Below are 19421 nucleotides of genomic sequence, written 5' to 3'. Positions count from 1 at the left end.
GCAAGGAGAAAGGAATATAAAAATAGGGATGTTTTGCTACAGTTGTATAGGGTATTGGTGAGAGCATGAAGGGGCCGAATGGCCTACTCCTGCTCCTAATTCGTATGTTCGTATGGAAGCCACCCTTCCCATAAAACTGGCAATGGCCCCAGATTGAATTAATCCCCATGGCAAGTTTTTCAAAAATTCTTTCATGGGAAGTGGGTGTCGCTGGCAGGGCCAGAATTTGTTTGAGGGTGCAGAGGAGGTTCACCAGGATGTTGCCTGGTATGGAGGGCGCTAGCTATGAAGAGAGGTTGAGCAGATTAGGATTATTTTCATTGGAAAGACGGAGGTTGAGGGGGGACCTGATTGAGGTGTACAAAATCATGAGAGGTATAGACAGGGTGGATAGCAAGAAGCTTTTTCCCAGAGTGGGGGATTCAATTACTACGGGTCACGAGTTCAAAGTGCGAGGGGAAACGTTTCGGGGGGATATGCGTGGAAAGTTCTTTACGCAGAGGGTGATGGGTGCCTGGAACGCGTTGCCAGCGGAGGTGGTAGACGCGGGCACGATAGCGTCTTTTAAGATGTATCTGGATAGATACATGAATGGGCAGGAAGCAAAGAGATACAGACCCTAAGAAAATAGGCGACATGTTTAGATAGAGGATCTGGATCGGCGCAGGCTTGGAGGGCCGAAGGGCCTGTTCCTGTGCTGTAATTTTCTTTGTTATTTGTTTATTTTATTTAGAGATACAGCACTGAAATAGGCCCTTCGGCCCACTGAGTCTGTGCCAACCATCAACCACCCATTTATACTAATCCTACATTAATCCCATATTCCTACTACATCCTCACCTTCCCTCACCTATACTAGGGGCAATTTACGATGGTTAATTTACCTATCAACCTGCAAGTCTTTGGCTGTGGGAGGAAACCAGAGCATCCGGCGAAAACCCACGCAGTCACAGGGAGAACTTGCAAACTCCGCACAGGCAGTACCTGGAATTGAACCCAGGTCGCTGGAGCTGTGAGTCTGCGTTGCTAACCACTGCGCCACTGTGATTATTGCTTGGTCTATCCATCATCATCTTTTTTTAACCTCAAGAGTCTTTTTAAAAAATATTGCCTAAAGTAAGAACTATTGGGAGCGCAAGACGCAAAAAAGGTGAAAGTTTGGAGTAAAGGCATAAGGATACTTTAAGAAAAAATTGTTTAGTGAGAATCTAAGGAACATTATGCACTAATTTGATGCTGTAAAAAGTCATTTGCTTCAACTTCTCTCTGACACGAATGAGAATGACTGCAGCTACTATGGAATTTCAATTGTGTATATAGGATGGGCAAAAATCCAGTTTCTACATTCCAGGATTCTTTGTATCTCCAGTATATGCATGTTCAGGTTTTAAGCGTCAATTTGCATGAATTATGTATAAGCATCTTCGAAAAGAAAACAGCACATTTCCACTTTGAATAAATCAGTAATAAGAAATTTACATATAAAACTGAAAGAATGCTTTTCATCTTTCTGTTTATAACAGATCATGTAATAAATAGAGTTTTTTTTAGTATAATCTCGTCAGTAAAGCCATCTTTAAAACAAACTTTAACTTAAGATGCACAGAATTAAGACAATTTTTTAAGCGAGTGAATCTCGTGATTATAAAGGTAGATTCTAATAGCACATTCATAATATTTTATTGTATCAGCTATATTAGAAACAATGAAGGTCACAACAATAAAACCTATTCCTTCAACCAAAGGTACTATCTATAACTATGGTATAGCTATACTACTCGAACAGCTTTGTTTAGAACACAATGATGTTTTTCATTAAAATAATTATTTGAAACTGAAAAGTGCAGCATAATGATTAGCCTTTTATCCTCATAATAAAAACACAGATCTTTCTTCTTCAGCAAGTGAGACAAACCCCAGTGTGTGATATTTTTCCTAATATCATTTATATAGTAATTTCTAGCATTAAAAAATTGTGAATGCTAAATTCTTCAACATCTATGAAGTGAATCATGAGATAAACTGTCAACAACCATATGTTTTCTGAAATAATCACGAAAAATGCCATTTTGACGCCCGACAGCATAGAAACTAAATTTTTGATTAAGCAAATGAATAGCTCAATAAGGAAAATTGTGTTGCCATCCAGTTCTTTGATTTGCCATTTTCTTGACTTACTTTCTTTCAGCATTTTTCATGTTAATGCGCTCCAACTGAGATGTTAAAGAGCTGCTTGTGGCTCTGGAGCCATGGGTTGCCAACTCATGGGCTAAACTCCCTGATTAAAATACTTATGTTTTGTGATGAACCATTTTCAGCTTTATTAATAACATTGCAACATGTTATTGAGAAACATTTTAATGCAATTTCTTTTTCAATTGTGTTCTAAAATGCTGCCTGATTGCACTGGTTCTTGGAAGATTTTATGTTTGGAAAAGTACAGATAAGTTTGAGCAGAAACCTGAACAAAAAATTCACTTTATAAAACTAACACAATTTGCCCAGATTGCTGATTGCACCGAAAGTGGAAACTCTTAGCCCCAGCTGAGGTGCGGATCTCAACTGGGCAATTACAGGATTGTTGCAATTGGCCTCTTAAACCACTAGATTAGAGAGGAGGAAATTGGTTTGAGTTCCCATTCTCAATTGATATTCAGTAACTTATTTCTGGAAGTCTACGTGTCTGAATGTTAAATGAAAACTGCATTAGATTTGATGGTGATATTCCCATGGTCAGATTGTTGGCATTTATCATCATGTCTTGCACTTGGACAAGGTACTAGAGAACACCCAGTGATCTTGGAAATGTGCTCGAGCAAGGACTCTACACCTTCAGGTTATGTTGAAGGAAGAGAAAATGCCTTCTATCAGGCGATGCAAGTTGCTTACTTAATAAACATTGTGGCACTGCTCATATAATGAGTTCCTAATTGAGCCACGCATGAGTGGGAAGAACAGAGTCAAGGTGATTTCCCTAGTGAGAGAGGACGGATGTTGTGGAAGAAGTTATCCTGTGAAGCTATCACATGCTTCATGACAGACCATTTCCACCCTCAGCTGGGACATAAGGCATGGTATGACAAGATCTTAAAGAAGGAAAAGGAAGAGATGAATAAGAAAAATATATTTCCAGTTATATGGCTAGGTTTAGGGTAAGCATCCAGTTTTTGTGATTTTTAGTGATTCCTTTAGCCCATGCATACTGGGTACATTTGGTTATTAGTAACTGGATTGCCCATTGTGGTGTGAATATATGAACATAGCAATTGAGAGTTTCATTATGCACATATCCAACATAACCACAATATCTTGCATGGAGAAAATTAGGGAGAAACTTAGACAATTAAAATCCCAAATTCTGAAAACTCCAAGACCAAAGGTTTCTTTGGCAAAGACTATGAGGGTTCTTAAGGTTGTACATTTGGAGCATTTCATAGCTCAGGTTTTGGCTGATACTCCAGGCTTCTCCATCCAACAATCATCACTGTGGTTATGATGGCTGTCAGAGTCTCTCATCTGGTGTGGGAATTACATGATTGAGATGATGCTCTAACCTGTAATCTTATAAGGACATTTCACTGCAGTATTCTTCAGAGAAACAGCATGTTTGGGACTGTGATCCTTTTCCATACTCAATAATATATTCCACTCCTCTTGTCTTTTCTGTTGGACTGCAACATCTTCAAGTAAGGTGCTGCAGTCTGGGAATGTAACTCCTTTAGAAAGGAAGCTGGGGGAATCTGAGTGAATCCTACATTAAGCAGAACACAGAATCTCTGGCTGTCATCAAAGCCTCTTTGTTTGATTGATCCATTTCACCCCAGCTCTTTTTCACCACACTGTGCCTATTGTGTTCTCCATGTAAGAGATTATAAGATGATTGATGAAGGAAGGGCAGTGGATGTTGTCTATATGGACTTCAGTAAAGCCTTTGACAAAGGTCCCTCATGGCAGACTGGTACAAAAGGTGAAGTCACACGGGATCAGAGGCGAGCTGGCAAGATGGATACTGAACTGGCTTGGTCATAGAAGACAGAGGGTAGCAGTGGAAGGGTGCTTTTCTGAATAGTGGGCTGTGACAAGTGGTGTTCCGCAGGGATCAGTGCTGGGACCTTTGCTCTTTGTAGTATATATAAATGATTTGGAGGAAAATGTAGCTGGTCTGATTAGTAAGTTTGCGGACGACACAAAGGTTGGTGGAGTTGCGGATAATGATGAGGATTGTCAGAGGATACAGCAGGATATAGATCGGTTGGAGACTTGGGCGGAGAAATGGCAGATGAAGTTTAATCCGGACAAATGTGAGGTAATGCATTTTGGAAGGTCTAATGCAGGTGGGAAGTATACAGTAAATGGCAGAACCCTTAGGAGTATTGACAGGCAGAGAGGTCTGGGCGTACAGGTCCACAGGTCACTGAAAGTGGCAACGTAGGTGGATAAGGTAATCAAGAAGGCATATGGTATGCTTGCCTTCATCGGTCGGGGCATAGAGTATAAAAATTGGCAAGTCATGCTGCAGCTGTATAGAACTTTAGTTAGGCCACACTTAGAATATTGCGTGTAATTCTGGTCGCCACACTACCAGAAGGGCGTGGAGAATTTGGAGAGGGTACAGAAGAGGTTTACCAGGATGTTGCCTGGTCTGGAGGGCATTAGCTATGAGGAGAGGTTGGATAAACTCTGATTGTTTTCACTGGAACGACAGAGGTGGAGGGGCGACATGATAGAGGTTTACAAAGTTATGAGTGGCATGGACAGAGTGGATAGTCTGAAGCTTTTTCCCAGGGTGGAAGAGTCAGTTACTAGGGGACATAGGTTTAAGGTGCGAGGGGCAAAGTTTAAAGGGGATGTGCGAGGCAAGTTCTTTACACAGAGGGTGGTGAGTGCCTGGAACTTGCTGCCGGGGGAGGTGGTGGAAGCAGGTACGATAGCGACGTTTAAGAGGCATCTTGACAAATACATGAATAGGATGGGAATAGAGGAATACGGTCCCCGGAAGTGCAGAAGGTTTTAGTTTAGACAGGCATCAAGATCGGCGCAGGCTTGGAGGGCCTGTTCCTGTGCTGTACTGTTATTTGTTCTTTGTTCTTATTAGTTGAAAAGTCTTGAAACTTGACTAAGAGGGCATGGTATGGAGAGAACTTTTTTTAAAAAGAAAAGAAAGAAATGAATAAGAAAAGAAATCTCCAGTTATATGGTCAGGTTTTCATTCCCTTTTTAAAGTTATTTCCATATTTAACTAAATTTGTGATCAATACCTGCAATGAGTTGCCAAGAGGCCAATCACAGGACTCCTACAGAATGAAGGATGCTGAAATGGCAAGGCAGTTAGATTGGTATTCTGCAAGAATGAGATCCAGTGGGTCGAAGAGTCATCTTCATCCAAACTATCTTGCAATCTTAGGGTGAATTGAAATATTTGTCCCAAAAATCAGATTTGCCTCATTGATTAGATATCTGATGCACTAGTTATAACTATCAGATCTTCAAACATGTGAAAGTGTGTTTCAAATCAGAAATGGCTGAACTGGTTTTTGAATTTCTTGGCAATCTGCACTCAGCCATTTGCTTTTCTCTCCTCTAATGTTCTCACTTTTTTCTGAAACCATTGTAACTTGCTAGGCTACAGTTTCATGGGCAATGGCAGGCAGGCCGCAATTCTCCTGGTACCGCACTCAACAGCGACTTAATTAGTCATCACTTGCCATTCATGCTCACACTGGATAGGAACCAGGAGCAGAGATCCAGACTCTTTGTTTGCTTCTCCTAAACCCAGTTGAGACCAAATGTATTCCAGCTACTGCCTACTCTGTTAACTTAACCCAGGCCAGGAATCAAACCTGGGACCTTTAGGTTTGTATCCCCTGGGTGATATTTTTATTCACTAAGCCATTTGGGAATATCCTGAGCCACATTTTTAGATTAACATTAGCAACAAACCTATTGATTTGTCATTTTCGTTTGTCCTTGGATTTTTATGAATGTTTTTCAAAAATAATACATTTGGCATTCTATGTTTTTAAAATGTTGGCAGAGAGAAATCTAAAGTTATATTCATGTCAAAATTGTTATCACATGGTTTATTTAGAAATCACAAAACCCTCATACAGTACTTTCACATTTTAATAGCTATTGCCTCTGATATATACAGTAAATACTCTGCCACTTCACATCATCCAAGTTAATACTTCCTACTAGTCATTGGTTCAGTAAGTTGCTTTTCCTGACATCAAAAGTGCCATCAATCTAAAGAGTACAAATAGCTACAATTACTCTAAAGAAATACTTCTTTTTTTAAACGAAACATCATTTCCCTGTAACTGTTGTAACTAAAATGGATGCAGTACATGTAGTGCTATAATGTAGAATTGCACTGAAACTCCCTAACTCTGTAACCTCCTCCAGCCCTACACCCTTTGAGAACGCTACATTCCTCCAACTCCGGCCTCTTGTGCAATCCTGATTTCCGTCACCCTACAATTAGTGGCCGTGACTTCAGCCCTCTGGGCCCGAAGCTCTGGAATTCCCTCCTGAAGCCTCTTTGCCTGTCCAACTCTTTGTCCTCCTTTAAGACTCTGCTTAAAACCTACTTCTTTGACCAAGCTTTTGATCATGCGTCCTAATGTCTCCTTCTTTGGTTTAGTGTTAATTTTTGAATGGTTGTGCTCCTGTGAAGTGCCTTGGGTTGTTTTACTATGATTATAGGTTCTAAATAGATGCAAGCTGTTGTAAACTACCATAATTGCAGGTGCACTAATAATGGTGTTGGTGGAAGAACTGTGAATGTGCACTGTTCTCGATAACATGTTTGGTAAAGTAACAGTAGCAACTACATTGAGTAAATCTTGAAGTTAGATGCCATTAATGTTTAACCCTTGGTTAATAGAAGTATCAAATAGCCCCTTTTGTACTCCCATATTTGCAATTTATTGCACAGCTCATTGACTGGTATTAACATTTGTTTTTACAAAATTTTTCTTTTATATTAGTGGTAAAGTCTGGTTGGTTACAGCCACCTCCTGCTGTCCCACCACGACCTCCAGCAGCCAAGGTAAGGTGCAGTCCGCAGTGCGACCACAAGATTATTGTGTATTAAGTTATTCATACACTGATGGTATACACTATGCAAAAAGAAATCAATGATAATTAGAGTGATGTGGGGGGGGGGGGAAGAGGGGGTGTTGGAATTAAAATTGCAAAGTGAGGAGTTGCTATATCTGACCTAAATGAAAGGGGATGTATTTGTTCAGCAGCGCTGAAGAAAGGGCACCACGGGCTACATGATGTTTGCACAGCGTGTATCTCAAGATACAAAAGCAGTTGTCACAGCTTAGCCAAGAAAAAAACCTAATTAAAAGAACCAAGAAAATGCCCCAGTGCAATTTCATATTTTGCACTTTGTTTTTAAACAAACATTCTGTGACATTTGAAGAGAAAGAAGCATTTAATAGAATGATAGTATTCAATGCATGTTACATAAAGGCCCAGAGAGTAAAGGTACGAGTACAGTCCTCATTTTTTAAATTGTTGTCCTGTGGTACAGTGATCTCTTGGAGCGTCATCAGGTGTTCCTGACCTCTGACCTCCGCTGCTCTGCTGCTGCAGGGAGGTGCTGAATGCAGACCTGCCAAATCCCCACGTTCAAGCGGGAACATCAGGATGGATGTCCCGAGACTGCTGTTGCGCACCCCTTGCCATCAGGCTCAGAGTAGATTAACCATCACCCTCTTGGCTGTAAGTAGTCAAGGGGCTTGGAGGGGAGAGGGATAATTCATGTTTGTTCGCTCTCGCTCTCTTTCTCTTTCTCCGACCCCGCCACCCGCCCCCCCCCCCCGCCAAACTGGGGTGAAAGCACTGTAATGCAAACCTTTTCATTCCACGTTTGTTGCCTGGCATTAGTAAATGTTTACATGAGTTAGTGCCAGTATAAGCAGTTGTCAGTAAATGAGTTGCTAACTGGGCACAGTATGAAATGGGTTATCATGACTTTTCTTTCTCCCTTGAAACTGCCATCATCTTAAGGCTTTTCCATATTAGTAGCAGGCTTCTTCCGATCCTGCTGTAGAAGGGGCTGTTACAAGGTGTCCGGCAGTATTGTACAAGACTGTGACACTCCACCACAGTCAAATAACCTGCTGGCGTTCATTGAGTTCTTTAGCATAAATGAGCACTTAGATAAGCTAGCCGAGGCCGTATTACTGGCTTCAGCAAGGATAGATTCCTTCAAGAGTGGAAGATTAGGAACACAAGCAATAGGAACAGAAGTAGACCATATGGCCTATTGAGCCTGCTCCACCATTCAAAATGATCATGGCTGATTTTAGGATTCAACTTCACTTTTCTGCCCACTCACCATACCCCTTGATTCCTTGAGAAACCAAAAATCGGTCTATCCCAACCTTAAATGTATTCAACAATGGAGCATCCACATCCCTCTGGGTTTGAGAATTCCAAAGAGTCACAAACCTTTAAGTGGAGTAATTTCTTCTCATCTCAGTCCTAAATGATTTGCCCCTTATCCTGAGACTGTGCTCCCATGTTTTAGATTCCCCGACCAGCGGAAATAATCTTTGTGTCTACCATATCCAGCCCCTTTAGAATCTTACATGTTTCAATGAGATCATTTCTCATTCTTCTAAACTCCAGAGAATACAGGCCCAATTTGCTTAGTCTGTCAACATAGGACAACCCCCTCATTCTAGGGACCAATCTGAGAGACAGGATTTATATGCATCTGGAAAGGCACGGTCTGATTGGGGATAGTCAGCATGGCTTTGTGCGTGGGAAATCATGTCTCACGAATTTGATTGAGTTTTTCGAGGAGGTGACCAAGAGGATTGACGAGGGCAGGGCGATGAACGTTGTCTACATGGACTTTAGCAAGGCCTTTGACAAGGCCCCGCATGGTAGGCTGGTCCAGAAGGTTCGAACACATAGGATCCAGGGTGAGCTAGCAAATTGGATACAAAATTGGCTTGGTGATAGGAGGCAGAGGGTGGTAGTGGAGGGCTGTTTTTCAGATTGGAGGCCGGTGACCAGTGGTGTGCCACAGGGATTGGTGCTAGGCCCTGTCTTGTGTCATATATATTAATGACTTGGATGTGAATGTAAGGGGCATGATTAGTAAGTTTGCAGATGACACCAAAATTGGTGGTATAGTGGACAGTGAAGAAGGTTGTCTAAGGTTACAACAGGATATAGATCAACTGGGAAAGTGGGCAAGGGATTGGAAAATGGAATTTAACGCAGACAAGTGCGAAGTGATGCATTTTGCGAAGTTAAACCAGGGCAGGACATATACAGTGAATGGCAGGGCCCTGGGGAGTGTTCTTGAGCAGAGAAAGTTTGGCTTGCAAGTAAATAGTTCCCTGAAAGTGGCAGCACAGGTAGACAGGGTGGTGAAGAAGGCATATGGCATGCTTGCCTTCATTGGCTGAGGCATTGAGTACAAGAGTTGGGACGTCATTTTACAGTTGTACATAACGTTGGTTAGGCCACATTTGGAGTACTGTGTGCAGTTCTGGTCGCCGCACTACAGGAAAGATGTGATTACGCTAGAGAGGGTGCAGAAAAGATTCACAAGGATGTTGTCTGGTTTGGAGGGCTTGAGTTATAAAGAGAGATTGGATAGGCTGGGTCTGTTTTCCCTGGAGCAAAGGAGGCTGAGAGGGAACATGATAGAGGTATATAAAATTATGAGAGGCATAGATAGGGTAGATAGCCAGAGTCTGTTTCCCATGGTAGGGGTGACTAAAACTAGAGGGCATAGACGTAAGGTGAGGGGGAGGAGGTTTAAAGGGGATCAAAGGGGTAAATTTTTCTCTCAAAGAATACTGGGTATCTGGAATGAGCTGCCTGAGGAGGTGGTGGAGGCAGGAACAGTAGCGACATTTAAGAGACATCTGGACAGGTACTTGAATAAGCAAGGCATAGAGGGATATGGAATTAATGCAGGCAGGTGGGATTAGTATAGATAGGCATTATGGTTGGCATGGATGCGGTGGGCCGAAGAGCCTGTTTCTATGCTGTACGACTCTATGACTCTAATCTAGTGAACCTTCTCTGTACCATCTCCAATGCAAGTATATCCTTTCTTAAATGTGGAGGCCAAAATTGCACACCGCATTCCAGATGTGATCTCACCAAAACCCTGTACAATTGTAATAATACTTCCTTATTCCTGTACTCCAATCCCTTTGGAATAAAGGCCAACATGCCATTTGCCTTCCTAATTGCTTGCTGTTCCTGCATCTTAACTTTCTGCATTCCTTGTACAAGCACACCCAAGTCTCTTTGAACATCAACACTTACAAGTTGCACATCTTTTCAAAAATATTCTGCTTTTCTATTATTAAGACCAAAGTACATAACTTCACACTTCACTACATTATACTCCATCTGCTGTCTTGTTGCCCACTGACATATCCTGTCTATATCTCTTTGCAGCCTCTCTGTCCTCCCCACAGCTTACCTTTCCACCTACCTTTGTACCATCAGCAAACCTAGATACATTACTCTCTGCGTCTTCATCTAACTCATTAATATAAATTGTAAATAGCTGAAGCCCCTGCTCTGATCCTTACGACACTCCACTATTTACTGCCTGTCAACTTGAAAATGTCCCGTTTCTGCCCACTCGTTGCTTCCTGTCTGTTCACCAATCACCTATCCATGCTAATATATTACCTCCAACTCCATGAGCCCTTATCTTACCAATTAACCTTTTGTGTGGTACCTTGTCGAATGTCTTAGGGAAGTCCAGGTATACCACATCTACTGGTTCCCCTTAATCTATCCTACGAGTTACATCCTCAAAAAAACTCAAATAAATTTGTCAAACAAGATTTCCCTTTAGTAAAACCATGTTGACTTGTTCTAATCATACTGTGCTTTTCTAAGCACATTGTTAAGACTTCCTTAATAATAGATTCCAGCATCTTCCCAATGCTGTTGTTTGGCTAACTGGCCTGTAGTTCCCTGTTTTCTCTCTCCCTCCTTTCTTGAAAAGCGGTGTAACATTTGCCAACTCCCAATCTAATAGAATAGAAAATATGAGCAGGAGTAGACCATTCGGCCCTTCAAGCCTGCACCGCCATTCAAAAAAGATCACGGCTGATCATCTAATTCAGTACCCTGTTCCTGCTTTCTCCCCGTATCCCTTGATTCCTTTAGCCCTAAGAACTATATCTAAATCTTTCTTGAATATCTTTAATGATTTGGCCTCAACTGCTTTCTGTGGTAGAGAATTCCACAGGTTCACCACTCTCTAGGAAGAAATCCCTCCTCATCTCAGTCCTAAATGGCTTTCCCCTTATCCTTAGATTGTGACCCCTCGTCCTGGACTCCCCCGCCATCGGGAACATTCTTCCTGCATCTAGTCTGTCAAGTCCTGTTAGAATTTTGTAGGTTTCTATGAGATCCTCTCTCATTCTTCTAAACTCTAGCGAATACAAGCCTAATTGACCCAATCTCTCTTCATACGTCAATCCTGCCATCCCAGGAATCAGTCTGGTGTACCTTCGCTGCACTCCCTCAATCCTTCCTCAGATAAAAGAGACCAAAACTGCACACAATACTTCAGATGTGGTCTAACCAAGGCCCTGTATAATTGCAGCAAGACATCCTTGCTCCTGTACTCGAATCCTCTCGCTATGAAGGCCAACATACCATTTGCCTTCTTAACTGCCTGCTGCATCTGCATGCTAATATATGTGCGAAGTGATGCATTTTGCGAAGTTAAACCAGGGCAGGACATATACAGTGAATGGCAGGGCCCTGGGGAGTGTTCTTGAGCAGAGAAAGTTTGGCTTGCAAGTAAATAGTTCCCTGAAAGTGGCAGCACAGGTAGACAGGGTGGTGAAGAAGGCATATGGCATGCTTGCCTTCATTGGCTGAGGCATTGAGTACAAGAGTTGGGACGTCATTTTACAGTTGTACATAACGTTGGTTAGGCCACATTTGGAGTACTGTGTGCAGTTCTGGTCGCCGCACTACAGGAAAGATGTGATTACGCTAGAGAGGGTGCAGAAAAGATTCACAAGGATGTTGTCTGGTTTGGAGGGCTTGAGTTATAAAGAGAGTGGTGAAGAAGTGACTGATACACAAGGACACGCAGCTTTCGCTGCACCTCCCCCTTTCCCAATCTATCGCCATTCAGATAATCTGTCTTTCTGTTTTTGCCACCAAAGTGGATAACCTCACATTTATCCACATTATACTGCATCTGCCATGTATTTGTCCACTCACTCAACCTGCCCAAATCACACTGGAGCTTCTCTGTATCCTCCTCACAGCTCACACTCCCACCCAGCTTTGTGTCAATCTGCAAACTTGGATATATTGCATTTAGTTCCCTCATCTCTATCATTAATATATATTGTGAATAGCTGGGGTCCTAGCACTGATCCCTACGGTACCCCACTAGTCACTGCCTGCCACTCGGAAAAAGACCCATTTATTCCTACTCTTTGTTTCCTGTCTGCCAACCAGTTCTCTATCCATGTCAGTACCTTACCCCCAATCCCATGTGCACGCTAATCTCTTATGTGGGACCTTATCGAAAGCTTTCTGAAAGTCCAACTACACCATATCCACTGATTCTCCCTTATCTATTCTACTAGTTACATCCTCAAAAAATTCCAGCAGATTTGTCAAGCATGATTTCTCTTTCATAAATCCATATTGACTTTGTCCGATCCTGTCATTGTTTTCCAAGTGCTCTGCTATTACAATTTTTATAATGGACTCCAGCATTTTCCCCCACTACTGATGTCAGGCTAACCAGTCTATAATTCCCTGTTTTCTGTCTGCCTCCTTTTTTAAATAGTGGGGTTACATTAGCTACCCTCCAATCCGTTGGAACTGTTCCAGAGTCTATAGAATTTTGAAAAATGACCAGCAATGCATCTACTATTTCTAGGGCCACGTCCTTAAGTATTCTGGGATGCAGATTTTATTTTTATTTAGAGATACAGCACTGAAACAGGCCCTTCGGCCCACCAAGTCTGTGGGAACCAACAACCATCCATTTATACTAACCCTGCAACAATCCTATATTCCCTACCACCGACCTACACTTGGGGCAATTTATAATGGCCAATTTACCTATTAACCTGCAAGTCTTTGGCTGTGGGAGGAAACTGGAGCACCCAGCAAAAACCCACACGGTCACAGGGAGAACTTGCAAATTCCTCACAGGCAGTACCCAGAATCAAACCCGGGTCCCTGGAGCTGTGAGGCTGTGGTGCTAACCACTGCGCCACTGTGCCGCCCATTATCAGGCCCTGGGGATTTATCGGCCTTCAATCCCATCAATTTCCCTAACACCATTTCCCTATTAATACTGATTTCATACAGTTCCTCCTTCTCACTAGACCCTATGTTCCCCAACATTTCTGGGAGGTAATTTGTGTCCTCCTTTGTGAAGACAGAACCAAAGTATGTATTTAATTGTTCTGCCATTTCTTTGTTCCCCATTATAAATTCCCCCATTTCTGACTGTAAGGGACTCACATTTGTCTTCACTAATCTTTTTCTCTTCACATATCTATAGAAGCTTTTACAGTCAGTTTTTATGTTCTCTGCAAGTTTATTCTCATACTCTATTTTCCCCTTCTTAATCAATCCCTTTGTCCTCCTTTGCTGAATTCTAAACTGCTCCCAATCCTCAGACTTGCTGCTTGTTCTGGCCATTTTATATTTCTCCTCCTTGGATCTAATACTATCCCTAATTTCTGTTGTAAGCCACGGTTGAGCCACCGTTCCTGTTTTATGTTTGCGCAAGACAGGAATGAACAATTGTTGTAATTCATCCATGCACTCTTTAAATGCTACCCATTGCCTATCCACTGTCAACCCTTTAGGTAGCGTTCCCCAATCTATCATAGCCAACTCGCGCCTCATACTTTCATAGTTTCCTATGTTTCCATAGTCTGATGGAACCATTCCCAAATCTAAGGAATATTAGAAAATCATATCTAGCGCATCCACTACATCTGCAGCTGTCTCTTTTAGAACCCTAGTATGTAGGCCATCAGGTCCTGGAGATTTGTCAGATTTTAGTCCCTTAAGTTTCTCCAATACTTTTTCTCTGCTAATATGAATTTCCTTAATCTCTTGACTCTTTTTAGCTGTCAGGTTACTACCTATATCAGGTATGGAACGTATGTCTTCTACTGTGAAGACAGACACAAAATATTTGTTCAATGCCTCTGTCATTTCCTCATTCGCCATGATAAATTCTCCTGTCTGTTTCCAAGGGACCAACATGTACTTTTGCTGCTCTCTTCCTTTTGATATACCTATAAAAGCTCTTACAATCTGTTTTTATGTTACCGGCTAGTTTACTCTCATTCTATTTTTTTCTTTTTTATTAACTTTTTGGTGGCCCTTTGCTGGTTTCTAAAACATTCCCAATCCTCCGACTTGATGGTCTTTTTTGCAATATTGTAAGCCTTTTCTTTTAATTTAATGCTATCCTTAACTTCCTGAGTGACACGCGGATGGGTCTTCCTGGCTCAGTTTTTCTTTTTCGAAGGGATGTATTTTTGTTGAACATTTTGAATTGTTTCTTCAAAGGTTTCCCACTGTTGATTTACCACCATACCTTTTTGTCTATTTACCCAACGGACCTTACAGTTCTCCCCCATTCCTACATATTTGGCTTTGCTTAAGTTTAAGTTTTTTGTTTGTGATTAGAGTATGTCACTTTCAAACTTAATATGGAATTCAGTGGTATTATGATCACTGTTTCCCAGTGGATCTTTTACTATGACATTGCTTATTAACCCTACTCATCACAATACTAGATCTAAGATAGCTTTATCCCTAGTTGGCTCCACAACGTATTGCTCCAAGAAACTGTCCCAAAAACATTCTCCAAACTCATCTTCAAGATCACTCCTTCTTATTTCGCTGGAGGATAGTTTGCAAGAATAAAAACAGTAACTCTGGAAGACTGTTGATTGCAGTTACCAAATGTTTCTATGTCATCTTTTGCAGATTGTTCCCTTTCCTACCAAAGCAGAGGGCAGTAATTTATCTACCAAACAGCAAGAGAAAGTTCAACAGCCAAATTTTGCAGATTTCAGCAAGTTTAGTGAGCAGGTAAGAGCAGTCAAATGAAACACATTTGCTATTTTTAGATTAATTCTGGAGATGCATTTCCACACTATACTATGTGGTGGGGGGCATGGTGATATATGGCAGTGGGATAAGGCAAAACAATCTGCCCCTGCCAGGAAGTGGCTAAGCAAAAAGTTAAACATTAGCTTTGGCTGAGTGGTAGCACTCTTGCCTTTGAATCAGAAGATCATGGGCTTAAGTCAGCGACCTGAACCCATCATTTAGGCTGGTGCTTCAGAGCAGTACAGAGAGTTTGTTGCACTGTCAGAGGTTCTGTCTTTTGGTGAAGCATTAAATCAAGGCCCCATCTGATGTATTAGATGGACATAGTACAATACAAAGAGCAGGTATTCCTCCCAGTGCTCTAGCCTAACGTTATCCCTTAGCCAACATCACTAAATCAGATTATCTGTCATTTATCTCATTGCTGCTTGTGAGGCCCTGTTCTGTGTAAATTTGATGCCAAGTTTTCCTACATTACAACAGTGACTACACTTCAAAAGTACTTATTAACTGTGAAGCACTTTGAAACGCACTGAGGATGTGAATAGTGTGATAGAGATGAAAATGTATTCTTCCTTTCCTCTCCAGGTTGGAGGGAAGAAGCTCAGTAATCCAACAAACAGTTCAGAGTGAATCCTGGACTATTGTAATACAGTCTCAAGTTTTAGTGATTTACAGATGAATTTTAAGCATCTAGAGGTAATCACTCGGGTAGTATCTAAATGGGGTTTTGGCACAGTGGTTAGCACCGCAGCCTCACAGCTCCAGCGACCTAAGTTCAATTCTGGGTACTGCCTGTGCAGAGTTTGCAAGTTCTCCCTGTGACTGCATGGGTTTCTGCCGGGTGCTCCAGTTTCCTCCCACAGCCAAAAACTTGCAGGTTGATAGGTAAATTGGCCATTGTAAATTGCCCCTAGTATAGGTAGGTGGTAGGGGAATTGAGGAAAGGTCGGGATGTGGTAGGAATGTGGGATTAATGTAGGATTAGTATAAATGGGTGGTTGATGGTCGGCACAGACTCGGTGGGCTGAAGGACCTGTTTCAGTGCTGTATCTCTAAATAAAATAAATAAACATTTTCTCAATTGTACAGGATTTCATTGAAATTATTCTCATTCAAACTGAATTTACAACTGTGCAGCAGATCGAGAGTTCCATAACAGCACTAGCATGAAAATTCTGCATGTTTCTTTGTCACTTTTTTCCCCTCCTATAAGCTCTCCCCTTCTTTCCCTTCCTCATGACATGGTCTTCAGTCGAGAGGTTCTGCTACTAGCACTCTGAAACCAACCAGTTGGAGGTGTGTGAGAGCACCTTGGGATGTCTATCCCTCCAACCCCATGCAGACATATCTGATCAGTCCTTAGCACCGTCACACTGTGGCATGCTGAAACTCAGTCAGTATTTTGGAAGGATGCTCCCATGAACACAGAGGCTACCGTTCACAGTATCTTTGTAAATCATATTCAGAGTTATTGGGGGCTTGTAGGAAAGGTACTGCAGTAATCGTGGGCGATTTTAATCTTCTTGTAGATTGGACTTATCAAATTGGCAAAGGTAGCCTGGAGGATGAGTTCACAGAGTGTATTAGGGACAGTTTCGTAGAACAATACATTCTGGAACCAACCCAGAAACAGGCTATTTTGGACCTGGTAATGTGTAATGAGACAGGATTAATTAATGACCTTTATAGTAAAGGAATAAGAGTGACCACAATGTGACAGAATGTCACATTCAGTTTGAGGGTGAGAAATTTGGGTCTGAAACTAGTGTCTTAAACTTAAATAATGGCAATTACAAGGGTCTAAAGATAGAGTTGGCTAAAGTGGACTTGGAAAATAAGTTAAAAGGTAAGACAGTAGAGATGCAGTGGCAGACACTGTGGATGTACTTACCTCACATGGACTGCAGCGGTTCAAGAAGGCAGCTCACCACCAGCTTCTCAAGGGCAATTAGGGATGGGCAATAAATGCTGGCCTAGCCAGCAATGCCCACTTCCCATGAATGAATAAAAAAAAAGACATTTAAGGAGATGTTTCATAACTCAACAAAGATATATTCCATTGAGAAAGAAAGGCTCTATGAGAAGGATGCATCATCTGTGGCTAACTAAGGGAGTTAAGGATGGTGTCAAATTAATAGAAAAGGTGTACAATGCTGCAAAAATTAGTGGGAGGCCAGAAGATTGGGAAAATTTTAGAAAACAGCAGAGGATGACTTTAAAAGGGAGAAATTAGAGTATGTGAGTCAGATAGTAAGAAATATAAAAACAGACAGTAAAAGCTTCTACAAATATATAAAAAGGAAGAGAGTAGCTAAAGTAAGCATTGGTCTCTTAGAGGATGAGACTGGGAAATTAATGGGAAACAAGGAAATGGCAGAGACTTTGAACAAGTATTTTGTATCTGTCTTCACAAGAGAAGACACAAAAAACATCCAATAATAGCAGAAAATCAAGAGACATAAGGGAGGAAGGACCTGAAAACAATCACGATCACTAGAGAAAAAGTAGTTGGAAAACTAATGGGACTAAAGGTTGACAATTCCCCTGGACCTGATGGCCTGCATCCTAGGGTCTTAAAAGAAGTGGCTGCAGAGATAGTGGATACATTGGGTATAATCCTCAAATTCCCTAGATTCTGGAAAACTGCAAATGTAATGCCTCTATTCAAGAAAGGGGGAACGACGGAAAGCAGGAAACTATAGGCCAGTTAGCCTAACACCTGTCATTGGAGAAATGCTGTAATCCATTATTAAGGAAGTAGGAGCAGGATATTTAGAACATCATCACAGAATTGTTACAGCATAGAAGGAGGCCATTCGGCCCATTGCGTCTGCTCCAAAAGAGCAACTCACCTAGTGCCATTCCCCGCCTTATCTCCGTAACCCTGCACATTCTTCTTTTTCATTTAACAGTCTACTTCCCTTTTCCATGCTTCAGTTGGACCTGTCTCCACCATACTCATAGGCAGCATATTCCAGTCCTTAACCGCTCACTGCATGAGAAAGTTTCTCCTCATGTCGCTTTTGCTTCTTTTAACCATTACTTTAAATCCGTGCCGTCTAGTTTTCAATCCATTCACAAGTGTATAATGCAATCAGGCTGAGTCAACATGGTTTTACGAAAGGGAAATTGTGTTTGACAAATTTATTAGAATTCTTTGAAGATGTAACAAGCAGGGTGGATAACGGGGAACCAGTAGATGTAGTGTATTTGGATTTCCAAAAGGCATTCGATAAGTTGCCACATAAATGGTTACTGTACAAGATAAGCGCTCATGGTGTTGGGGTAATATATTAGCATGGATAGAAGATTGGCTAACTAATAGGAAAAAGAGAGTCAGGATATATGGGGAATCTTCAGGTTGGCAAACTGTAACTAGCAGAGTGCCACAGAGATCAGTGCTGTACCCTCAACTATATAAGATCTATTTTAATGACTTGGATAAAGGGACTGAGTGTATTGTAATCAAATTTGATAGAAAGATAGGTAGGAAAGGAAGTTGTGAGAAAGACACAAAGCGATATAGATAGGTTAAGTGATTGGGCAAAAATTTGGCAAATGGTGTATAATGTGGGAAAATGTGGGCTGTCCACTTTGCCAGGAACAATAGGAAAGATGAATATTATTTACATGGAGAGAGACTGCAGAATGCTGCAGTACAGAGGGATCTAGCATGCAGGTACAGCAAGTAATTAGGAAGGGAAACCAAATGTTGGCACGATAAAAAAAAGGAAAGAAGGTACCAGCCCTTCGTTTTGCAAGCTGGAACGTCAGAATTATGTGTCCTGGCCTGTCGGAAGACCTTACACAAATCAACGACTCTCGGAAGACCACCATCATTAACAATGAGCTCAGTAGACTCAATGTGGACATTGCAGCACTTCAGGAGACACGCCTCCTTGTGAGCGGATCTCTAAGAGAGCAAGACTACACCACCTTCTGGCAGGGTAGGGATACTGAAGAACCAAGACAGCGTGGAGTGGGCTTCGTCGTCAGAAACTCTTTGCTCAGCATGATAGAGCCACCTTCAAATGGCTCGGAACGCATACTGTCCATCCGACTGCTCACCGCCTCTGGTCCAATACACCTACTCAGCATCGATGCTCCAACACTCTGTTCCCCATCTGAAGTTAAAGACCAGTTCTATGAGGAACTCCATAATATCATTAGTAACATTCCCAATACCGAACACCTGTTCCTGCTGGGGGACTTCAACGCCATGACTCATGTTTCACACTAAACCTTGTCACCAGGTTTCTTGGAGGCACCCAAGATCACGTCGTTGGCACCAG

General features: G+C 41.8%; 1 protein-coding gene across 4 annotated transcripts in view; it reads left to right on the top strand.

Annotated features, from left to right (window-relative positions):
• reps2 (RALBP1 associated Eps domain containing 2) overlaps positions 1-19421 on the top strand; it is a 292361-nt gene that overhangs the window by 217237 nt on the left and 55703 nt on the right. For all 4 annotated transcript variants that reach the window (XM_068040420.1, XM_068040419.1, XM_068040421.1 and 1 more), the window contains 2 exons: positions 6990-7051; positions 15001-15105. In XM_068040420.1, the coding sequence (XP_067896521.1) occupies positions 6990-7051; positions 15001-15105 (167 nt within the window). The remainder of the gene's footprint in view (positions 1-6989; positions 7052-15000; positions 15106-19421) is intronic.

This window comes from Heterodontus francisci, chromosome 10 (assembly GCF_036365525.1).
Source record: "Heterodontus francisci isolate sHetFra1 chromosome 10, sHetFra1.hap1, whole genome shotgun sequence".
In the NCBI taxonomy this organism is placed as follows: domain Eukaryota; kingdom Metazoa; phylum Chordata; class Chondrichthyes; order Heterodontiformes; family Heterodontidae; genus Heterodontus; species Heterodontus francisci.
The sequence above is the reverse complement of the archived record's forward strand: the minus strand, read 5'-3'. Positions and strand labels throughout refer to the sequence as shown.